This window comes from Mercenaria mercenaria, chromosome 9 (assembly GCF_021730395.1).
Source record: "Mercenaria mercenaria strain notata chromosome 9, MADL_Memer_1, whole genome shotgun sequence".
NCBI lineage: Eukaryota > Metazoa > Mollusca > Bivalvia > Venerida > Veneridae > Mercenaria > Mercenaria mercenaria.
Window position 1 is genome coordinate 44366315 of NC_069369.1, and position 26394 is coordinate 44392708.

General features: G+C 38.9%; 1 protein-coding gene across 1 annotated transcript in view; it reads right to left on the reverse strand.

Moving 5' to 3' along the window:
• The window catches only part of LOC123546154 (structural maintenance of chromosomes protein 3-like), a 446003-nt gene that overhangs the window by 383440 nt on the left and 36169 nt on the right, over positions 1–26394 (reverse strand). The window contains exon 4 of the mRNA XM_053551316.1: positions 11886–12025. Within this exon, the coding sequence (XP_053407291.1) occupies positions 11886–12025 (140 nt within the window). The remainder of the gene's footprint in view (positions 1–11885; positions 12026–26394) is intronic.

A 26394-nucleotide genomic window follows, 5' to 3' on the forward strand; every position in this document is an offset into this window, starting at 1 on the left:
CATGATTAAGACTCATGCAAGATTTCATGAATCTATATCAAATACTTTTTGAGCTAGGCATGTCACAAGGTGAAAATGTGCATTTTTGACTATTTCAGGGGCCATAACTCTGAAAATAGGGGGCGGAGCCAGATGAAAAATAGGAGGTGCGCAAGTTCATATCATGATTAAGACTCATGCAAGGTTTCATGAATCTATATCAAATACTTTTTGAGCTAGGCGTGTCACAAGGTAAAAATGTGCATTTTTGACTATTTCAGGGGCCATAACTCTGAAAATAGGGGACGGAGCCAAATGAAAAATAGGAGGTGCGCAAGTTCATATCATGATTAAGACTCATGCAAGGTTTCATGAATCTATATCAAATACTTTTTGAGCTAGGCGTGTCACAAGGTAAAAATGTGCATTTTTGACTATTTCAGGGGCCATAACTCTGAAAATAGGGGGCGGAGCCAGACGAAAAATAGGAGGTGCGCAAGTTCATATCATGATAAAGACTCATGCAAGGTTTCATCAATTTATATCAAATACTTTTCAAGCTAGGCGCATCACGAACTTCGGACGGACGGACGCACGGACAAGACCAAATCTATATGCCCCCACCACTCATGGGGGGGCACAAAAATACATAGGACTTATAATAAACAAGAGGGCCATTGACCCTAAAGCGCTCACCTGTGTACAAGGCTTCAAGTGTGTTTGTACAGAGTTAGGTTTCTTCTATGTTAGCCTATATTAATACATGTCACACACACTTTTGAACCTAGGGCAATAATTTGAATAGTTATGGTAGACATTACAAATCTGATATCACAAGCCAAATATCAAGGCTCTAGCTATTATTGATTCAGAGAAAATATGTGACCACGCCCCCTGGCAGCCATGTTTTTTGACAAATCTGAATAATTTGAACAATTTTGGTAGAGGGTCACAAAGAACCATTTGTGTAAAATTATTTTAAAATCGGGCTTGCAGTTTCAAACAAGAAGATTTTTTTTAAGTTTCCACTATATACATAAAACAAGAGCTGTCACTAATGGTGACAAATGCCCCCGCAGCGCCTTGACCTTTGACCTGGCGTCCTTGACCTTTGACCTGGTGACCCCAAAGTCAGTAGGGGTCGTGTACTCAATAAGTACTATCAGCATGTGAAGTTTGAAGGTGCTGGGTGCAGTGGTTTGCAAGTAAAGTGCCTTCATGCAAAAAGATAACGTTGTGACGAACGAACGAACTAACGAACGGACGGACAGTTGAAAACTAATATGCCTCCCTTCGGGGGCATAAAAAAATTATAGGGAAATGTGACCACGCTCTCTGGCGGCCATGTTTTTTGACAAATCAAAATAATTTAAACCTTGGTAGAGGGTCACACAAGGACCACTTGTGTAAAATTATTCTAAAACCGGGCTAGCGGTTTCATACGAGAAGATTTCTAAAGTTTCCACTATATACATATAGGGAAAAGTGACAAGCCCTCTAGCAGCCATGTTTTTCGACAAATCGGTATAATTTGAACAATCTTGGTAGAGGGTGACATAAGGACCATTTCTGTGAAATTATTTGAAAATCGGACCATTGGTTTAGGAGGAGATGTCATTTGAAGTTTTTTCTATTTTTAGCCCTGGCAGCCCCTATGTGCAACCAAGCGGAACCGTTTGAACAACTTTGGTAGAGGACCAACTAAGGAACATCATGGCCGAGTTTCTTGAAATCAATTCAGTGGTTTTGGAGGAGATGTCGTTTAAACACAAATGTTGAAGATGGATGGACGACTTGACGGACGCCTGGACGGACGTTCCTACATATGGATACTTATGTGGCTACTCTTTTGTTCCCTCTATTGTTCTTTTAGCCACGTAAGAGAAAAATAGCCACATAAAAGCCTTACGGAATGAATGACATCAAAGAAAAAGTACAGTTACCTATTGTTTCTATAGCCACCTAAGTATGCAAATGTGAGCTCGGACGGACGCACGATGGACGCCGGACACAGCGTGATCACAATACCTCACCAAGAGCACTTTGTGCTCAGGTGAGCTAAAAAGTTAAAACAAGAGCTGTCTCCATAGGATGACACATGCCCCCGATGGCACTTTGAATGAATAGTTATGGCCGATGTTAGAGTTTAGGACCTTTGACCTACGGAGCTGGGTCTTGCGCGCGACACGTCGTCTTACTGTGTCACACATTCATGCATAGTTATTTTAAAATCATTGCATGAATGACAAAGATATGGACCAGACATGCCCATCAATGCACTATCATGAAAAATGACCTTTAACGTCTAAGTCTGACCTTGACCTTTGAGCTACGGACCTGGGTCTTGCATGAAAATTGCGGACGGACCGACAGACTGACAGACCGACAGACAGAGACGGTTCAAAAACTATATGCCTCCCTTCGGGGGCATAAAAATACCTAAAATATTGGAAATCTAAAAATAGAATTTCTAAAAATAGACTAATTCTTGGAATTTAAGGGGAAGTAACTCAGTACAAAAGTTTTAACAAGAGTGCCAGAATGTCACAATATAAGCCCGTCACAGCAAATTTCTTTACTCTAGCACCTGTATTTGCAAATGGAATTTTAATTTTGTGGTTGTTTAGTAATCATTTTAATTCTTTTGTTTTTCTAAGTCCACAAAAAAATTCCTAACCAGGTAGAGATACCTTAAAATACACCTACAAGAGCGCCGCCATGCGGGGCAATATACGCCCGAAGGCTTACATCATAGGATTTGAGCAAAATTTTAAGAACTTGACTGTTGTAGCCCCAAAGGACTGGAACAACAAAAGGAAAACTTCAAAAAACAAATCTAAGTCCACAAAAAAAAAAAAAAATCAAAGTCTACAAAAAAATCCTTATCAGGTATAGGTATGTAAAAATACACCTTAAAATTGGAGGTACCATCCATGTTGTACCACAGAAAAGTGGTCTCGGTTTTTCCCTACGGCCAATAATAAAAAAGTTTCAAAATAAGCTATTTATAGTAATATAAAAGGGAAGTAATTCAAAAAAAAAGTACAAAAAAGAGATCTGCCAAATAAAAACAAGACCACTGCAATGCAGAGCAATATACACAAAGCAAAGTCATATATGACCTTTGACCCTTAAGTGTGACCTTGACCTTGAAGCGAGTCACCCGGAACATGCGCTCTGCACATCGTTACAATGTGGTGAACATTTCTGCCAAGTTTCTTTGAAATCCTTCCAGCAGTTCAAGAGTTACAGAGCGGACACAAAACAAACTGATATGACTTTTGACCCCTAAGTGTGACCTTGACCTTGAAGCAAGTCATCCGGAACATGCGCTCTGCACGTCGTCTTGGTGTGGTGAACATTTGTGTCAAGTTTCTTTGAAATCCTTCAAGGGGTTCAAGAGTTAGAGCGGACACGAAACAAACTGATATGACCTTTGACTCCTAAGTGTGACCTTGACCTTGAAGTGAGACATCCAAAACATGCGGTCTGCACATCGTCTCAGTGTGGTGAACATTTGTGTAAAGTTTCCTTGAAATTCTTCAAGGGGTTCAGGAGTTACAGAGCGGACACGAAATTGCTAATGGACAGACGGACGGACGGACAGACGGACACCAGCGTCATAACATAATACGTCCATTCGGGCGTATAAAAATTGGAAAGTAACATCTATGTTGTACCACAGAAAAGTGGTCTTGGTTTTTCCCTATGGTCAATTATAAAAAAGTTACAAAATAAGTTATTTATAGTAACAACTAAGGGAAGCTAATCTTACAAAAAAAAAAAAAAAAAAAAAAAAAAAAATCCAAAAAAAAATTGTAACTACACACAAAAATCTTTACCAGGTAGAGATTGGTCAAAATACACCTCAAAATTGGATGTAGCACGCATGTTGTACTACAGAAATGTGGTCTCAATTTTTCCCTACGACTAGTAATAAAAAAGTTACAATATAAGCTATTTAAAGTAACAACAAAGGGAAGTAATTCTAAAGAAGGGAACTGCGCATGACACTTCGTCTCATGATGGTGTATAATTGTGCCAAGTTACATCAAAATCCTTCCATGCATGAAGAAGAAATGCTTCGGACAAAGTCATTCTTGTATCTGACCTTTGGCCTCTAAATGTGACCTTGACCTTAGACCTAGGGACCTGGTTCCTGCGCATGACACTCTGTCTCGTAGTGGTGAACATTTGTGCCGAGTTATATCAAAATCCCTCTATGCATGAAGAAGAAATGCTCCGGACAAGGTTTTCATTCTTGTATCCTTTGACCTCTAAGTGTGACCTTGATCTTAGACCTAGGGACCTGGTTCTTGCGCACGACACTCCGTCTCATGATGGTGAACAACTGTGCCAAGTTTCATCAAAATCCCTCCATGCATGTAGAAGATATGCTCTGGACAAAGTCTGTGGACGCTGCCCGCCCGCCCGCCAGGGGCGTTCCCATAATACGTCCCATTTTTCAAACAGGCATATAAAAAAGGTAACTTCCCTTTGGCTCTAAACCAATCAGAATGATATAAAGTGAAAATGCATCAAAATTAACCTAATTCTAAGTAAAAGGGGGCATAATTCATGAAAAATTGGTGTCAGAGTTATGCACCTTATGTCACATGATGTGGGTGATAAGGTGGAACATCTATTTTAAGTTTGAAGCAAATCCATTCAGTAATAACTGAGATATAGTGAAAACACATCAAAATTAACCTTAAATTCTAAGTAAAAGGGGGGCATAATGCATGAAAAATTGGTGTCAGAGTTATGCACCTTGTGTCACTTGATGCGGGTGATAAGGTGGAATCTATTTTAAGTTTGAATCAAATCCATTTAGTAATAACTGAGATAACAGATTTCACAACGCAACGCGACGAGACGCGACAAAACTGACTCCTATATAGCCCCCCCATCCCCAAACATGTTTGGTGTGGGTATAAAAAAAAGTTGTAATATAAATCATTTATAGTAACAACAAAAGGGAAGTTAATCCTAAAAAAAAAAGAATACTGATAATAATTCTACGTAATATAAAATCCACACAAAACTGCTTACCTGGTAGAGATAGGTCAAAATACACCTAACAAGAGGGCCATGATGGCCCTATATCGCTCACCTGTTATCATTGCACTTGAGGACAAGAAGGTCCTCAGAAAAAATATCTAAGTCCAAAGGACAGGAACAACAAAGGAAAGAAATTTAACCAAAAAGAAAAACAAAATTCTTACAAGGTACAGATATGTCAAAATACACCTAAAAATTGGAGGTACCATCCATGTTGTACCACAGAAAAGTGGTCTCAGTTTTTCCCTACGGCCAATAATAAAAAAGTTACTAAAAATAGGCTATTTATATACACAATGTTTTTCTTCGATTTGACCTAGTGACATAGTTTTTGACCCCAGATGACCCATTTTCGAACTCGGCCTAGATTTGATCAAGGTTATCATTCTGGCTAAATTTCATGAAGATCAGTTGAAAAATACATCCTCTATCGCATACACAAGGTTTTTCCTTGATTTGACCTAGTGACCTAGTTTTTGACCCCAGATGACCCATTTTCGAACTCGGCCTAGATTTCATCAAGTTAATCATTCTGACCAAAATTCATGAAGATCAATTGAAAAATACCGCCTCTATCGCATACACAAGGTTTTTCTTTGATTTGACCTAGTGACCTAGTTTTTGAACCGAGATGACCCATTTTCGAACTTGGCCTAGATTTCATCAAGGCAATCATTCTGACCGATACTCATGAAGATCAATTGAAAAATACAGCCTCTATCGCATACACAAGGTTTTTCATTGATTTGACCTAGTGACCTAGTTTTTGACCCGAGATGACCCATTTTCCAACTGGGCCTAGATTTCATCAAGATTATCATTCTGACCAATATTCATGAAGAATAATTGAACAAGAGGACCATCATGGTCCTGAATCGCTCAACTCTTCCCACATGACCCAGTTTTGAGTACGACGTCGTTTTTTCTATTATTTGACATAGTGACCTAGTTTTTGAGCTCATGTGACCCAGTTTTGAACTTGACCTAGATATTATCAAGATAAAAATTCTCACCAATTTCCATGAAGATCTATTGAAAAATATGGTCTCTAGAGAGGTCACAAGGTTTTTCTATTATTTGACCTGTTGACCTAGTTTTCGAAGGTACGTGACCCTGTTTTGAATTTTATCTAGATATCATCAAGGTGAATATTCTCACTAATTTTCATGAAGATCTCATGAAAAACATGGCCTCTAGAGAGGTCACAAGGTTTTTCTATTTTTATACCTACTGGCCTGGTTTTTGACCGCACGTGACCCAGTTTCGAAATTGACCTAGATATCATCAAGGTGAACATTCAGATCAATTTTCATTAACATCCATTGAAAAATATGGCCTCTAGAGAGGTCAAAAGATTTTAATAATTTTAGACCTACTGACCCAGTTTTTGACCGCAGTTGACCCAGTTTCAAATCTGACCTAGATATCAGCAAGATGAACATTCAGACCAACTTTCATACAGATCCCATGAAAAGAAAGTCCTCTAGAGAGGTCACAATGTTTTCTTATTATTTGACCTACTGACCTAGTTTTTTATGGCACGTGACCCAGTTTCAAACTTGACCTAGATATCATCAAGGTGAACATTCTGACCAATTTCTATGGAGATCCATTCAAAAGTATGGCCTCTAGAGAGGTCACAAGGTTTTTCTATTTTTAAACCTACTGACCTAGTTTTTCACCGCACATGACCCTGTTTCAAACCTGACCTAGATATCATCAAGATGAACATTCAGACCAATTTTCATACAGATCCCATGAAAAATATGGCCTTCAGAGAGGTCACAGGGTTTTTCTATTATTTGACCTACTGACCTAGTTTTTGAAGGCACCTGACCCACTATTGAACTTGACCTAGATATCATCAAGGTGAACATTCAGACCAATTTTCATACAGATCCCATGAAAAATATGGCCTCTAGAGAGGTCACAAGGTTTTTCTATTATTTGACCTACTGACCTAGTTTTTGATGGCATGTGACCCACTTTCGAACCTGACCTAGATATCATCAAGGTGAACATTCTGACCAATTTTCATGAAGATCTCATGAAATATATGGCCTCTAGAGAGGTCACAAGGTTTTTCTATTTTTAGACCTACTGACCTAGTTTTTGACCGCACGTGACCCAGTTTCAAACTTGGCCTAGATATCAACAAGATGAACATTCAGACCAACTTTCATACAGATCCCATGAAAAACATGGCCTTTAGAGAGGTCACAAGGTTTTTCTATTATTTGACCTACTGACCTAGATTTTGAAGGCACGTGACCCAGTTTCGAACTTGACCTAGATATCATCAAGGTGAACATTCTGACCAATTTTCATGAAGATCTCATGAAATATATGGCCTCTAGAGAGGTCACAAGGTTTTTCTATTTTTAGACCTACTGACCTAGTTTTTGATGGCACGTGACCCAGTTTCGAACTTGACCTAGATATCATCAAGATAAACATTCTGACAAACTTTCATAAAGATTCCATGAAAAATGTGACCTCTAGAGTGGTCACAAGCAAAAGTTTATGGACGCACGCACGCACGCACGGACAGACGACGGACACCGCACGATCACAAAAGCTCACCTTGTCACTTTGTGACAGGTGAGCTAAAAATACAGCCTCTATCACATACACAAGGTTTTTCTTTGATTTGACCTAGTGACCTAGTTTTTGACCCGAGATGACCCATATTCGAACTCGTCCTAGATTTCATCAAGGCAATCATTCTAACTAATATTCATGAAGATCAAATGAAAAATACAGCCTCTATCGCATACACAAGGTTTTTCTTTGATTTGACCTAGTGACCTAGTTTTTGACCCGAGATGACCCATTTTCGAACACGGCCTAGATTTCATCAAGGCAATCATTCTGACCAATATTCATGAAGATCAATTGAAAAATACAGCCTCTATCGCATACACAAGGTTTTTCTTTGATTTGACCTAGTGACCTAGTTTTTGACCCGAGATGACCCATTTTACAACTCGGCCTAGATTTCATCAAGGTTATCATTCTGGCTAAATTTAATGAAGATTAATTGAAAAATACAGCCTCTATCGCATACACAAGGTTTTTCTTTGATTTGACCTAGTGACCTAGTTTTTGACCATAGATGACCCACTTTCGAACTTGGCCTAGATTTTATCAAGGTAATCATTCTGACCAATTTTCATGAAGATCAGTTGAAAAATACACAAGCTAAATGTTGACGGACGACAGACGACAGACAGACGCCGGACATCGAGCGATCAGAAAAACTCACCTGAGCAGCTAACAAGCTATTTATAGTAACGTAAAAGGGAAGTAATTAAAAAGAAAATTATTGTAAGTGAACAAAAGAAGGATCTGCCAAATAAATCTGTTGACAGAAATGAAATTTCAGATCAGTATCTTCATTTGTTACGGAGATATACCCATTTTAATTTGAAATAAAGGGAGGTATTTTGACATAAAATCAGTCCCTAGTTATCTACCCTGATTGGCTCAGTCCAACTAATGACAATAATGAAATTTCAAATAAGTCCTATAAGTACTGGTACTGATATAAATCCATTTTGATTACAATCAGGGGAGGTAATCAGATATAAAATAACACTGGAAACTACGATTGGATCTGATTTGTCATGGAATCCAAGATTTATTGTTGTTGAAGATATTTTGGAAGTTTGTATCAAATAAAACCATAAATGAAGTCTCTATATGGCTGCAAAAGCCAAAATAGCCAATTTTGGACCTTTAGGGGGCCATAACTCTGGAACCCATGATGGGATCTCGCCAGTTCACGAAAGGAACCAAAATCTTATAGTGATACAAGTTGTGTGCAAGTTTGGTTAAAATAAAATCATAAATGAAGCTGCTATTGCGCAGACAAGGTCAAAATAGCTAATTCTGGCCCTTTCAGGGGCCATAACTCTGGAACCCATAACGGAATCTGGCCAGTTCAAGAAAGGAACCAAGATCTTATTGTGATACAAGTTGTGTGCCAGTTTAGTAAAAATCAAATCATAAATAAAGCTGCTATTGTGCTATAATAGCTAATTTTGGCCCTTTCAGGGGCCATAACTCTAGAACCCATAATGGGATCTGGCCAGTTCAAGAAAAGAACCGAGATCTTATGGTGATACAAGTTGTGTGCAAGTTTGGTTAAAATAAAATCATAAATGAAACCACTATCGTGCAGACAAGAAATTGTTGACGCACGCACGGACGGACGGACTGACGACGGACGAAGGGTGATCACAAAAGCTCACCTTGTCACTATGTGACAGGTGAGCTAAAAATGCTGGTCGATAAAATCTCCTGGATTTTCAACTGAAATCTCCTGGAAAATTGTCCATGGAACTTGACATGTATGCCTAGGAGGAAACAAGAGCTCGTCAAACACGAAATGCCCCCCTTGATGCATTCAGTAATTGCACAAGGAACAGAAATTATTTGCTCAATGTAAACAAAAGTTCTACTGTTCTTGTTCAATGTGACCTTGACTTTTGACCTATTGACCTCAAAATCAACAGGGGTCATCAGCTGGTCATGATCAAGCTCCCTATTAGGTTTCGTGGTCCTAGGCCCAAGCGTTCTCAAGGTATCGTCCTAAAAGGGTTTAACTGTTCCGGGTCAATGTGACCTTTGGCCTACTGACCTCAAAATCTATAGGGGTCATCTACTGGTCATGACCAGCCTCCCTATCAAGTTCCATGATCCTAGGCCCAAGTGTTCAAGAAATTGTCTGCACTCAAGAAATTGTCTGCAAACGGTTTAAATGTTCCCAGTCACAGTAACCTTGACCTTTGACCTACTGACCTCAAAATCAATAGGGGTCATCTGCTCGTCATGATGAACCTCTGTATCATCTTTAATGACCCTTGGCCCAAACATTCTAAAGTTATCGTCCAGAAACTGTTTAACTGTTCCTGGCCAATGTGACCTTGCACTTTGACCTAATGACCTCAAAATCAATAGGGGTCTTCTGCTGGTCATGACCAATCTCCCTATCAACTTTCATCAACATCCTGATCCTAGGCCAAAGCGTTCTTGAGTTATCGCCCGGAAACCGTTTTACTGTTCCTGGCCACTGTGACCTTGACCTTTGACATTCAGATCTCAAAATCAATAGGGGTCATCTACTGGTAATGACCAACCTTCCTATCGACTTTCATGATCCTAGGCCCAAGCGTTCTTGAGTTATCATCTGGAAACGGATTGGTCTACATTCCAACCGACAGACCGGCCGACATCTGCAAAACAATATACCCCTCCCTCTTTGAAGGGGGGCATAACTATGAACAAACTTGGTAGAGGACCATTAGATGATACTTCATATCAAATATCAAAGCCCTAGGCTCTGTGCTTTTGGACAAGAAGATTTTCAAAGTTTTTCCCTATACAAGTCTACATAAACCATGTGACACCCAGGGTTGGGCCATATTTGACCCTTGTGGGATAATTTGAAAAAACTTGGTAGAGGACCAATAGATGATGCTACACACCAAATATCAAAGCCCTAGGAACTGTGGTTTTGGACAAAATTTTCAAAGTTTTTCCCTATATACTTTATAAACTATATGACCCCTAGAGCGGGGCCATATCTGACCCTAGGGGGATAATTTGAACAATCTTGGTAGTGGACCACTAGATGATGCTACAAACCAAATATCAAAGCCCTAGGAACTGTGGTTTTGGACAAGAAGATTTTCAAAGTTTTCCCTATACAAGTCTATATAAACCATGTTACCCCCAGGGTGGGGCCATATTTGACCCTGGGGGATAATTTGAACAATCTTGATAGAGGACCATAAAATGAAGCTACATACCAAATATCAAAGCCCTATGACCTGTGGTTTTCGACAAGTTCTTCCTTTCAGTTGCCATGGCAATCAGAGTTCTGTATGGAATTCAATTCTTTGAACAATTTTTAAAGAAGACCATCCAAGGAATATTCCTGTGAAGTTTCATAAAAATTGGCCTGGTGGTTTAGATCTTGTTTAAAGGAAAGTGTGGACGGACGCCGTCTCATTATGGTTAACATTTATGCAAAGTTATTTCAAAATCCCTTTATGAATGGCAGAGTTACGGACCGGATACAAAACAGAGCCTGTTAACCTTTACCTCTAAGTGTGACCTTGACCTTGGAGCTAGGGGTCTGGGTCTTGTGCATGACATGTCGTCTCATTATGGTGAACATTTATGCAAAGTTATTTCAAAATCCCTTTATGGATGGCAGAGCTACAGCCCGGACAAGAATTTACAAGGACGCACGGACGGACGTCCGCACACAGACGGACGGACAGTGCAATTTTAATATGCCCACCTTCGGGGAAAATTTTTTACCAGAACTGTTTTCTGTGTATTTCTTTGACGAATCTCAGCTATTTCAACATGATCAGGATTAGGACTGGGACGATTACTCGGTTAATCGGATCAGATTCGATTACTAGGTGAAACCGGTTTCAATTTTACAAAACCGTTAATCGCTCTCAAACAATAAACATCACAAATAATTTATCTATATAAATTTTTTTTTACCAGCACACAGACCCGCAGTATATTTCCGCTGAAACACATCAACTGATAGTCTTGGATTTGCTTAACGTGATATCTCTAAAATAAAATACACCAAAATATGACTTATTAATGATCACACTGCTTCCAAACGATATTTAAGTCTGTAAGTTCCTAATGAAGTCAGCTGATGAAGTACCTTTATACGGTTGTCAGGAAAGAAAACAACATTTCAAATATGGCGGCTGATTAACCGGTTCGATTCGATTTCATACAAATGATTAACCGGTTTCAAAATTTTGAAATTGTCCCAGCCCTAATCAGGATTATACTTAAGGACTTACAGGTATACGGTTGTCAGAGTTATCGAAAATCACTTCAACAAATGCTGAGATCACTCTTGGACCTGTTCCCTCATGTAGCAATGCCTGTCTCTGCTCTGGTCGAAGATGACTGAATTCATCTGACAATACAAACTGTATTGCTGAAAGTATAACATTAACCCTTAGCCTCCTGGCAGTAAGTGATTCTGCCTATGCGACCAGTGCCAACCAAGATCAGCCTGCACATCCGTGCAGGCTGACCTTGGTCTGCGCTGTTTCCTATTCAGTCAGTAGATTTTCACTGAACACCCCTTTGAATAATAAATGGTTCTGCCCAAACTGAATGAGCAGGGTAAAGATTTGGTAAAACAAGAGCTCGTAGAACACGGAATGCCCCCCTTGATGCATACAGTAATTGCACAAGGAACAGAAATTATTTGGACACTGTACACAAAAGTTCTCCTCTTCTGGGTCAATGTGACCTTGACCTTTGACCTATTGACCTCAAAATCAATAGGGGTCATCTGCTGGTCATGACCAACCTCCCTACCAAGTTTCATGATCCTAGGCCCAAGCGTTCTCAATAGGGCTGTGTATTGAATGGAAACTAGAATGTGTCTAAGGAAACAGGGTGTGCCCCCCCACTGGTACATTTGTCACAAATAAGGGGTAATAATTCAAATGTTTGCAGTCTCAGTTTGAGGGTATAGCCTCAACAAACACTTTATGAAAAGGAGAAAAGGATTCTTTATTCTAGGCCATATACTTTTTGAGCTATGAGCATCACAAACAAAAAATCCACTATTTTGGCTATTTCAAGGGCCATAACTCTGTAATAAAAGCTAAGATTCTCAAGAAGAATGCTAAGTGTGCAAAGTCACATCACGATAAAGACTCCAGCAAGGTTTCCTGAATTTACATCTAATACTTTTTGAGCTAGGCAAATAATTAGGTAAACTAGAATGTGTCTGTAGGACACAGGGTGTGCCCCCCACTGGTACATTTGTCACAAATAAGGGGCAATAATTCAAATGTTTGTAGTCTCAGTTTGAGGGTATAGCCTCAACAAACATTTTATGAAAAGGATTCATTATTCTAGGCCATATACTTTTTGAGCTATGTGCATCACAAACAAAGAATCCACTATTTTGGCTATTTCAAGGGCCATAACTCTGTAATAAGAGCTAAGATTCTTAAGAAGAATGCCAAGTGTGCAAGGGTACACCATGAGACTCCAGTAAGGTTTTCTGAATTTACATCAAATACTTTTTGAGCTAGGCACATAATTAGGTGAAAAAGTGCATTTTTTTGCTATTTTAGGCGCCATAACTTTAAAAATAGGGGGTGGAGCCAGCCAAAAAATTAGAGGTGTGCAAGTTTATATCATGATTAAGACTTATGCAAGTTTTCAACCATTTATATTAAATACTTTTTGAGCTATGTGCCTCACAAAGTGAAAATGTACATTTTTGACTATTTCAGGGGCCATAACTCTAAAAATAGGGGGCGGACCCAAATGAAAAATAGGAGGTTCGCAAATTCATATCACTATTAAGACTTATGCAAGGTTTCATGAATTTATATCAAATACTTTTTGAGCTAGGCATGTCACAAGGTGAAAATGTGCATTTTTGACTATTCCAGGGGCCATAACTCTAAAAATAGGGGGCGGAGCCAGACGAAAAATAGGAGGTGCCCAAGTTCATATCATGATTAAGACTCATGCAAGATTTCATGAATCTATATCAAATACTTTTTGAGCTAGGCATGTCACAAGGTGAAAATGTGCATTTTTGACTATTTCAGGGGCCATAACTCTGAAAATAGGGGGCGGAGCCAGATGAAAAATAGGAGGTGCGCAAGTTCATATCATGATTAAGACTCATGCAAGGTTTCATGAATCTATATCAAACACTTTTTGAGCTAGGCGTGTCACAAGGTAAAAATGTGCATTTTTGACTATTTCAGGGGCCATAACTCTGAAAATAGGGGGCAGAGCCAAATGAAAAATAGGAGGTGCGCAAGTTCATATCATGATTAAGACTCATGCAAGGTTTCATGAATCTATATCAAATACTTTTTGAGCTAGGCATGTCACAAGGTAAAAATGTGCATTTTTGACTATTTCAGGGCCTTAACTCTGAAAATAGGGGGCGGAGCCAGACGAAAAATAGGAGGTGCACAAGTTCATATCATGATAAAGACTCATGCAAGGTTTCATCAATTTATATCAAATACTTTTCAAGCTAGGCGCGTCACGAACTTCGGACGGACGGACGCACGGACAAGACCAAATCTATATGCCCCCACCACTCATGCGGGGGCACAAAAAGTGCATAATTAGGTGAAAAAAGTGCTTTTTTTTTGCTATTTCAGGGGCCATAACTTTAAAATTAGGGGGTGGAGCCAGCCAAAAAATTAGAGGAGTGCAAGTTTATATCATGATTAAGATTTATGCAAGTTTTCAACTATTTATACTAAATACTTTTTGAGCTAGGTGCGTCACAAGGTGAAAATGTACATTTTTGACTATTTAAGGGGCCATAACTCTAAAAATAGGGGGGTGGACCCAAATGAAAAATAGGAGGTGCGCAAGTTCATATCATGATTAAGACTCATGCAAGGTTTCATGAATCTATATCAAATACTTTTTGAGCTAGGCATGTCACAAGGTAAAAATGTGCATTTTTGACTATTTCAGGGGCCATAACTCTGAAAATAGTGGGCGGAGCCAGATGAAAAATAGGAGGTGCGCAAGTTCATATCATGATTAAGATTCATGCAAGGTTTCATGAATCTATATCAAATACTTTTTGAGCTAGGTGTGTCGCAAGAAAAAAATGTGCATTTTTGACTATTTCAGGGGCCATAACTCTAAAAATAGGGGGCGGAGCCAGACAAAAAATAGGAGGTGCGCAAGTTCATATCATGATAAAGACTCATGCAAGGTTTCATCAATTTATATCAAATATTTTTCGAGCTAGGCACGTCACGAACTTCGGACGGACGGACGGAAGGACGGACGGACGGACGCACAGACGGACGGACGCACGGACAAGACCAAATCTATATGCCCCCACCACTCATGGGGGGGCACAAAAATCGATACGATATGTATTGCAATAAAGAAGGATCAATACATGATATGTATTGACGATTCAATACAACATCTAGTAGGACCTATAACTTCAAAGCTACAACATGACGGGTCCAAAATAATTGCTTGTTTTGGGTAACATGACCGTGAAAAACTGAAAATGTCTAGTTGTGTGGGCAGCTATAAAATTTGAACTCATTTAAATTGTTAAAGAAAAATTAAGGCACGAACTATACGTTGGGAAAATGCATATATTTCTGCTTAAAGTCGTAAATTTCGACTGAGAACTTAACACTTATGCAAGGCCTTTATTAGTATACCAGATCTTTAAGTTTGTTTTGTTTTTACTTATTTCTTTAATTATTAAGATTGCTAAAATTAAAACAGCAACACTCGCAGTAACAACATCCGTGTAATTGGACTTCCCGCAACTGAAATTATTTAGCAGGTGAGCCCGAAATGGAAATCTACCGGTGTTACGTATGGATTTCATTTCATTTCAGCGGGTAATTTCCCGTCAGTGCGAGAATATAAGTAAAAAGGCAATGAAAAGCGAAATTTCCTTAAATCACGTGCTTGATTTACATGAGACGTCATGCTTGTCGGCGGATGTCTTTGAACTTAGCTGTCGAAACAAAGTGGTTTACGAAATGACTGTTTTCGGATATAATGGCGGCCCGAGGTTACAAAATTGTACTTTTCTTTTAATTTCTCTGAATATTTTATTGTAAAGCTGATAAAAAAGGAAGAAGTTTGATTTTATTTTGTGTTAAAAAGGGCATCACTGAATATATCGATACACAAAGAAAGCTGATGTGCGTATCGATGTAAACATGAATATTCAATTCATATCGATATACCGGTATTTTGATCCAGCCCTAGTTCTCAAGTTATCGCCCAGAAATGGTGTCACTGTTCCAGGTCACTGTGACCTTGACCTTGGTCTGATTATCAACATTCACGATCCTAGACCCAAGCATTCTTGAGTTATCATCCAGAAACTGTTTAACTGTTCCAGGTCACTGTGACCTTGACCTTTCACCTACTGACCTCAAAATCAATAGGGGTCATCTGCTGGTCATGACCAACCTCCTATCAACTTTCGTCATCCTAGGTCAAAGTGTTCTCAAGTTTTAATCCGGAAACCGTTTAAATGTTCCTGGTCACTGTGACCTTGACCTTTGACCTACAGACCTCAAAATAGGGGTCATTTGCTGGTCATGATCAAGCTCCCTATCAACTTCCATGATCCTAGGCCCAAGCGTTCTCGAGTTATCATCCGGAAACCATTTTAACTGTTCCATGGTCATTGTGACCTTGACCTTTGACCTACTGATCTAAAACTCAATAGAGCTCATCTGCTGGTTATGACCAACTTCCACATCAACTTTCATGATCCTAGGCCCAAGCGTTCTTGAGTTATCATCCGGAAACAGATTGGTCTACATACCGACCGACCAACATCTGCAAAACAATATACCCATCCTTCTTTGAAGGGGGGCATAATAAAGTCCTCAGTGACATTTAAGAATGGGTATGAGAAGAATGCTAGGATGAGTACAGGGTAACCTAAGAAACACTTGGGTGGAACTACTTTTAACAAGAGCTGTCTGTAAGACTGCCAAGCTCGACTATTCAAAATATTGTCACAGAAGCAGGAAAATATTACCCAAAATGTTAAATATCAAAATAGTTTTAAGTTCGAAAGGGGACATAATTTGACCAAAAATGCATATCAGAGTTATCAGAGTCATGGGACTTTATGCTATCAACTAGTTTTATAACCCCGAAGAAACATGTTATGTTTCAATTCCATATCTGCATTAGTTTTGGAGATAGTAACTTGCATGTAAAACTTTAACCAGAATTTCAAAAGGGGGCATAATTTGCTCAAAATACATGTTAGAGTTATGGAACTTGACCCAGTGAGGTTGGTAATTGACCTAGAAAAAGAATAAAAAAGTTTCAAAGCTATATGCCTTTAAATGTTAGCTGTATGTACTTGCATGCAAAAACTTCGAATAGTCGAGCTAAAAGGGTTAGCAGTTTCTGTAAAGCAGATTTCTTAAGTTCACACCATGGTGTATATATATATACAATTCGGAGCTCCAGAAAAGCTATCTCCTTAAATCAGTGTGGCGGAACAAGTGACCTGAAATGATGCGTAACATAGATAAAGTGGCGGAAACAGAGCCAAATTTCACAGAAAATGCGAGGTTAGTGACATTTATACATAACCACTTTTTCTTAGACATAGGGCACGCTAAGTAGCACAAAAATCTATAAACAAGAAGGCCATGATGGCCCTATATCGCTCACCTGTTAAACATGGCCTCAGAATCATCAAGATAAACATTCTGACCAAGTTACATGGAGATAGGGTCATAAATGTGGCCTCTACAAAGGACAGGAACAACAAAGGGAAGAAATTTAACCAAAAAGAAAAAAAAAATTCTTACAAGGTACAGATATGTCAAAATACACCTAAAAATTGGAGGTACCATCCATGATGTACCACAGAAAAGTGGTCTCGGTTTTTCCTTACAGCCAATAATAAAAAAGTTACTAAAACTAAGCTATTTATAGTAACGAAAAAGGGAAGTAATTAAAAAAAAAATTATTGTAAGTGACCAAAAGAAGGATCGGCCAAATAAAAACAAGAGCACTGCAATGCAACGCAAATGCAGAGCAATATACACACAAAACAGTCATATGTCCTTTGACCCCTAAGTGTGACCTTGATCTTGAAGTGAGGCATCCGAAACATGCGCTTTGCACGTCGTTTCGATGAGGTGAACATTTGTGTCAGGTTTCTTTGAAATCCTTCAAGGGGTTCAAGAGTTACAGAGCGGAAGGGAAATTGCTAACCAACAGACAGACAGACAGACGGACACCAAGGCGATAACATAATACGTCCCTTCGGGCGTATAAAAAGGAATCGAGATCTTATGGTGATACAAGTTGTGTGCAAGTTTGGTAAAAATAAAATCATAAATGAAGCTGCTATTGTGCAGACAAGGTCAAAATAGCTATATTTGGCCCTTTCAGGGACCATAACTCTGGAACCCATTATGGGATCTGGCCGGTTCAAGAAAGGAACCAAGATCTTATGGTGACACAAGTTTTGTGCAAGTTTGATTAAATACAAATCATAAATGAAGCTGCTATTGTGCAGACAATGTCAAAATAGCTAATTTTGGCCCTATCATGGGCCATAACTCTGGAACCCATAATGAAATCTGGCCAGTTCAAGAAAAAGGAACCAAGGTCTTGTGGTGATACAAGTTGTGTGCAAGTTTGGTTAAAATCAAATCATAAACTAGAGATGCTTTTGAGAAAAGCGCATGTCTCCCACAACTGCCCCTATCAAAAATGTTAGTTTCTCTAGATGTTTTAGACGAGTGGATCCAATTAGATGGTCTGGATGAGTGGATCCAATCAGTAATTCAATGGCCATAAATCAAAAGTGCCTGGGCGGATTTGGCTAGTTATCGAACTTGGGAAAGGTCTTATGGCCAAACACATTTTGTTCCAAGTTTGGTGAAGATCGGATGAGAAATGTTCGACTTAGAGAGCGGACAAGAGTAAACAGACGGTTTTTTCGGTAATTCAAGGGCCGTAACTCTAAAATGCCTGGACCGATTTGTCTAGTTATCAAACTTGGCTGAGGTCTCATGGTCAAACACATTTTGTTCAAGTTTGGTGAAGATCGGATGAGAAATGTTCGACTTATAGTGCGGACAAGAGTAAAAAGGCCGATTTTTCGATAATTCAAGGGCCGTAATTCAAAATGCCTGGACCGATTTGGCTAGTTATAAAACTTAGCCGAGGTCTCATGGTCAAACACATTTTGTTCAAGTTTGGTGAAGATCGGATGAGAAATGTTTGATTAAGAGTGCGGACATGAGAAAAAAGGCCAATTTTTTGATAATTCAAGGGCCGTAACTCCAAAATGCCTGGACCGATTTGGCTAGTTATCGAACTTGGCCGAGGTCTCATGGTCAAACACATTTTAAGTTTGGTGAAGATTGGATGAAAAATATTCGAATTAGAGTGCGGACAAGAGTAAAAAGACCGATTTTTGGTAATTCAAGGGCCATAACTCCAAGACGCTTGGACCGATTTGGCTAGTTATCGAACTTGGCCGAGGTCTTATGGTCAAACACATTTTGTTCAAGTTTGGTGAAAATCGGATGAGAAATGTTCGACTTAGAGTGCGGACAAGCTTTGTGACAGACACACACACAGACTGGAGTAAATCAATATGTCTCCCCCACCACTGTGTTGTGGGAGACATATGAAGCTGCTATTGTGCAGACAAAGTCAAAATAGCTAATTTTGGCCATTTCTGGGGCCATAACTCTGGAACCCATTATGGGATCTGGCCGGTTCAAGAAAGGAACCGAGATCTTATGGTGACACAAGTTTTGTGCAAGTTTGATTAAAATCAAATCATAAATGAAGCTGCTATTGTGCAGACAAGGTCAAAATAGCTAATTCTGGCCCTATCAGGGACCATAACTCTGGAACCCATAATGGAATCTAGCCAGTTCAAGAAAGGAACCAAGATCTTGTGGTGATACAAGTTGTGTGCAAGGTTGGTAAAAATCAAATCATAAATGAAGCTGCTATTGTGCAGACAAGGTCAAAATAGCTAATTTTGGCCCTTTCAGGGGCCATAACTCTGGAACCCATAATGGGATCTGGCCGGTTCAAGAAAGGAACCAAGATCTTATGGTGATACAAGTTGTGGGCAAGTTTGGTTAAAATAAAATTATAAATGAAACTACTATCGTTAGGGGTGGGCGATATACCGCGGTAGACCGGTTATTGCGATGTTTTTTCCGACAATACGATATTGCGATATGATTTTCGAATACCGGTTATTTTATAACATTAAGTAACACTAACGTAAACCAAGAAGATTCACAAAAAAAATCCTTTTCTTGCCAGCACAATTCAACTTTGTTTTCATTTTTCTCCTTTCATTTCCGGTGCAGGTGGCAGACTGGTTTACAGCTATTTTACGGACCCAATTCCACATAATAAAACCAATAAGAAAATTTAGATAAATATAATTTCATATTTGTCAGCGACTCATTAGTAATTTTTCTATCAACTAGAATTTATTATTCATACAACAGCTATACCACTTTCCTCATTTATAATCGGTGAATTGAGCAACCTGTGTTATATGATTGTATCCGTAAACCGAATGTAGTGCCGCACAATAAACTAAATAATATTTTGACGCAGTCTACTTTCGCTTTTGAATATCCGGTAATCGGCGTCATAGCAACACGTCGGACTTGTTAAACTTTTAGTTTTTTGTTTACTGGTATTTTTTTTTTATTGAGAAGGTCGAGCAAACACTCATGTGGTTGATACTAGTCATTTTACTCATTTTTAATTGAATAAATTTGGAAAAAAAACAGTATGATTCGTCATGTTTTTGTTCATTAAATAACTGGTACAATATATTGCAGTATATTGCAATATCCACATACAATATTGCAATATATCGCAATACCAGTTTTCGTGGCAATACCCACCCCTAGTAGTGCAAGACGTAAACAGACGGATTTTTTCGGTAATTCAAGGGCTTAGCTCTAAAATGCCTGGACCGATTTGGCTAGTTATCGAACTTGACCGAGGTCTCATGGTCAAACACATTTTGTTCAAAGTTTGGTGAAGATCGGATGAGAAATGTTTGATTATGAGTGCGGACATGAGTAAAAAGGCCAATTTTTCAATAATTCAAGGGCCGTAACTCCAAAATGCCTGCACCGATTTGGCCAGTTATCGAACTTGGCCGAGCTCTCATCGTCAAACACATTTTGTTCAAGTTTGGTGAAGATTGGATGAGAAATATTCAAATTAGAGTGCGGACAAGAGTAAAAAGGCCGATTTTTGGTAATTCAAGGGCCATAACTCCAAGACGCCTGGACCGATTTGGCTAGTTATCGAACTTGGCCGAGGTCTTATGGTCAAACACATTTTGTTCAAGTTCGGTGAAAATCGGATGAGAAATGTTCGACTTGTGCGGACAAGCTTTGTGACAGACACACACACACACACACACACAGACTGGAGTAAATCAATATGTCTCCCACACCACTGTGTGGTGGGAGACATAATAAATTCAATAGAGTACAGTGTAAGTTTAGTCTACTTTCAACATTTTGGAAGAACCTATACTGAACTTCCTTTTGTCTTTTAATAAATTCAAAATCCAAGACTACCCAAGAGTCTAAAACTCATGAAAAAAATCTGAGTGAAAGAGAATGACATGCTCTTTTGCTCTTTATTATAAGCTTACCAAAACCATACCAAAAATTTACCTGAAAGAAGTTATTAAAGATTTCATAATGTAAACAAACCCCTACACCAGTGTTCCAGCTAGCGTGGAATAGAAGGGCGTGGCGCCCTGCCCTTTTCTCAAAGCGCCCTGCCATTTTTAATAGCGCCCTGTGCCCTTTTGAGTCCAGTAAATATATGCCTTAGTGAAAAAAGCCCCATGTGTCCTGTTTATTGTCTTCTCCCACTGCGAGAGCTGCTTCCGTTATGCAATATACAACATCACTTTATTACACCTGTCACCAATCTTCAAGGTCGCTTCCGTATACCACGTGACTGCCTTTTAGGTCCGCCCCACACGTCGATCAAACCAATTTAGTGGATCGCGGCAATTTCAAGGCATCATTTTGTTTTACATCTGTCAAGCTAGACGCCGCGAGGGCGGGACTGTGCACATGCTACACTTCTGTCAACTTGCGAAGTCGATAATTAACTCAAAATATTTTCGGGATCTTTTTTGAGCATCACTTTCTTAATTATCGTTATTAGAGGCAATTAAAACTTTTGAATTAGCAGTCGTTATCTAGATGTAAGTATACTAATCTAAAAAGGTGAGACTTAGTCTTCGAAAATACGTCGGCGGCTTTTTGCAAATGTTACAAATAACACCAACTTTGAAAATATTTGAATGCATGTAAAGAACCCCAAAACATTTTGTTGAACACTATCGATTGATTAACAAAAGTTCATTCGAAGTTGTCTGCTGCAACATGGTTGTCTGTTCTTAAGAAATAAAAACGGTAATGAACCACAAAAATTATATATACAAAACTGCAAGAACTTCTTGTTTTTGTTTGTAACTTCTGAGGATACTTTTGGTCTTCAATTGTGCACGCTTGCGAAAATTATTACTTAGTGGACACGTTATTATAATTTCGGCGGGAAAGAAGCACGTGCGTTTCATGACGGATATTGTGTTTGCGGAAGGGGTACTCCAGTCTCGCTCGAAGACGCTGCCACCGAAAACGTTTATTATGGATGCCGCCTTTTTTAATCGATGTCGCCGTGCAAAATGCATCAATTCATCGGATGTTAATATGAAAATAGCTAAGAACCTTGCGTTTCACGCCTTGAAATACAGACGGTAAACAAAAATCCTGAACTCCGTATTATATTTTGGCGGGCAAATAAGACAAGTGCATTTCATGTCGTCGAATAATTCATCATTAAATGTTTGCATATTTTCCTCGTAACATATACGAATAGATTTCAACATTTAGAGGCTTATGTAAATTACTTTAAGTAAAGTTTCTGAAATGTAGATTGTCTTTGCACACAGTATTTACGGAAGGAAAGTTTTAGATCGACGTCCGGAGATTGGGAGTATGACCTTTTTAGGTGAATCTTTTTAATTAAACCACATTACCATGGATCCGTAGCCTCATCAGATATCACTCTCTCCCCCTACATTAAGTTCGTCTGATAAAAAGCCCAATGAGCAAAATTAAATTATAAATCAAAGGCCTGAAGGGCCTGAGTCGGCTAATGATTGATGTACTGACAGTATAGTCTACCAGTTTCAGTTTGTTTTTAGTTTTTTTCTTAAAATTTCATAACACAGCTCGATATTTACCCAAAATATTATATCCGGATACGATTACACTTTTCTCCAGTTTTCAACAATATATTTTACAAACTGTGATGATACGAAGACATTTAGCAGCAATTGGCAGTATCTGACATTGAAGTTTACGGTTAAATTACCTCTTATTTAAATCTTTTCATAAAAAAGTTGTTTCGTTTCGTGAAAGCAGCCAAACATAGACGATCTACTTTCGATTTCAAAAACTACAAGAAAATACAATTTAATGTTTCGCCGATTTGTTTATTTCTCGAAAAATAAGAATTAAAATCATTTTAATATCAGTAGTAACTAAACAAACCAGTAAGAGCTTCTTCTTCCCATAATTTATCGGTTTACTGACTGCAAAATTCAACCCACGCAAAGTTTATAGAAATCATACGATGCGTGTTTACGTTCAATGTGGGAGAATTAAGGCTGATCGGCTATGTTACCTAACGCATCCAGACGATTCAGATTTTGTTTTTAAAAAAGCATTGTGTGCGTTTCTGTAATTTTATATACGTTTTTATACGCTTAGAAATTATTAGACATGCGTATATGCATTATTTCTATACGTAATTTACGCTAATACGCATCTTATCTGGAGCCCTGTGGAACTATTTTTTGTCTTTCGCTGGATGTTACCCAAGCTTTGTAAGCCTGCGCAATTCTTAAAATGCACATTTATGCTTAATGAGTTACATTCGAGTATTGCACAATTACAAGTCATAAATATGACAGATTACATCGTATATTGGTCACAGCAAAGGGAATTGACACAACTTAACTTCATTCATGCAGTGAACTGTTTGAAGTTTGAGAAATCTAATGGAACTACATCCCTTCACGTGTTATTCGGTCCATTTAGATAATCGCTGAACAGCAAGGACTCGTCAAAAGGCTTTCAGACTTTAGCCGACTCAAAAACCACAAACAAGAGCTGTCACTAATGGTGACAAATGCCCCCGCAGCACCTTGACCTTTGACCTGGTGACCCCAAAGTCAGTAGGGGTGGTGTACTCAATAAGTACTATCAGCATGTGAAGTTTGAAGGTCCTGAATGAAGTGGTTTGCATGTAAAGTGCTCTCATGCAAAAAGTTAACGTTGGCCCCTGTGACCTTGACCTTTGATCTGGTGACCCCAAAGTCAGTAGGGTTGGTGTACTCATAAAGTACTATCAGCATGTAAAGTTTGAAGGTCCTAGGTGAAGTGGTTCGCAAGAAAAGTGCCTTCATGCAAAAAATTAATGTTGGCCCCTGTGACCTTGACCTTTGACCTGGTGACCCCAAAGTGAGTAGGAGTGGTGTACTCAATAAGTACTATCAGCATGGGAAGTTTGAAGGTCCTGGATGCAGTGGTTCGCGAGTAAAGTGCCTTCATGCAAAAAGTTAATGTTGGCCCCTGTGACCTTGGCATTTGACCAGGTGACCCCAAAGTCAGTAGGGGTGGTGTACTCAATAAGTACTATCAGCATGTGAAGTTTGAAGGTCCTGGGTGCAGTGGTTCGCGAGTAAAGTGCCTTAATGCAAAAAGTTAACATTAGCCCCTGTGACCTTGACCTTTGACCTGGTGACCCCAAAGTCAGTAGGGGTGGTGTACTCAATAAGTACTATCAGCATGTGAAGTTTGAAGGTCCTGGGTGCAGTGGTTCGCGAGTAAAGTGCCTTCATGCAAAAAGTTAACGTTGGCCCCTGTGACCTTGACCTTTGACCTGGTGACCCCAAAGTCAGTAGGGGTGGTGTACTCAATAAGTACTATCAGCACGTGAAATTTGAAGGTCCTGGGTGCAGTGGTTCGCGAGTAAAGTGCCTTCATGCAAAAAGTTAACGTTGGCCCCTGTGACCTTGACCTTTGACCAGGTGACCCCAAAGTCAGTAGGGGTGGTGTACTCAATAAGTACTATCAGCATGTGAAATTTGAAGGTCCTGGGTGCAGTGGTTCGCGAGTAAAGTGCCTTCATGCAAAAAGTTAACGTTGTGACTAACGAACGAACAAAAGAACGAACTAACGGACGGACAGTTGAAAACTAATATGCCTCCCTTCGGGGGCATAAAAAAACCTACGAATTGAAATATGTTTTATTGAAAAACGTTTTACACCACCACATCCTACCCAGACTGAGGTCCACCTCTCCCACATAAAATGACAACAACAATTTAGAATTTTGATGCCATGGAGGCTGCAAAAAACCCAGAGGTCCAGGACATATATGACAACAACCACACACACCAATGAAACTGTAGTTTCACTGACAGATTTATGTTACTCCATGACATACAATGATTCCAGCCAAAACCTGATCACATAAAAGACAATAGTTCATGCTGAAAATGCATCTGAGGCCTTCTCTAGCCTTCTGTATCTCAAAATTTTCTTTGGGGAGATCCCCCCCCCCCTCCGCCTGTGGAGGGGGATACACCCTCTCACACTCTCCCCCTGCTCGTCGCTTCGCAACTCACATGTGCCCTTTCGACCAGTAGCACCCTGCCCTTTTCAAATCCTGGCATGAACACTGCCCTACACCATTTTACCATCAATATTTTCCACTCATGAATGCACTCAATTCAGGTGATAATTGTTGATATAATTGTAAATGAGAGGCCCAACAAAAATCTTTTTTCAAGTTGTGTAAACAGTTTAAGTTGTAAATTAATGTTGATATCTGAAGTTACCCGCTTATCTGCTTTTTCAGCATTTATTAGTTTTTCGTGGAAAGCAATGATCGTGATAGTTCCATCCAGAGAATGTTGAATTGCTTAAAATACATTGCAGAGAGTCATTACCTATCAGTTACCTTAAAATGTTGTAATTACAACCACTACCTTAAAATGTTGTAATTTCATTTGATGATAATGACTTTTTGAGTTACATTATTTGCAGCAAAGTACACTTGAACAGTAAGAGAAATGCTTCAAAATGACAAAAGCATAAGAAACACTTTCAAAATGATGAATATAACCAGTCTAGCTACATTGTTATAGAAACATGATACCAATTTAACTTTTTTTAATTTCTCATTGTTGGATATATACATGTACAAATTTTTACATTTTAATATAAATTATAAATTTTGTGTAAACCAATGTAACATCATTGAGAACAATAAATAACTTTGGCTACAAAATCAAAACTTAATAACATTTCTTAATGTCGTAAAATTTCTTTAATGGAATTTATGCATTATTTTACTTATTTTCATGCACTACTAAACTTTCTATCAGGGCTTCACTACAACTTATAAAATAATTGTCAGTGTAATTTTAAGCCATGAGAAAAGTGTGCCATATATTGAATACAAAGAGATTTAAACAAACGTAGGTCATATTTTGTCTGCCTGATCAGTTGTTGGTAAAAGTACCTATTTGATTTTTCTTTCACTTTTGGCCAATGTTTTATGTTGGCTTCAGTTTATAGGTCAATTCAGAGTTGTTCCCCTTAGATTTTCTTTGGTAGGTACCATCTCTACGTATAGGGAAAAGTGACCACATCCTCTGGTGGCCATGTTTTTTGA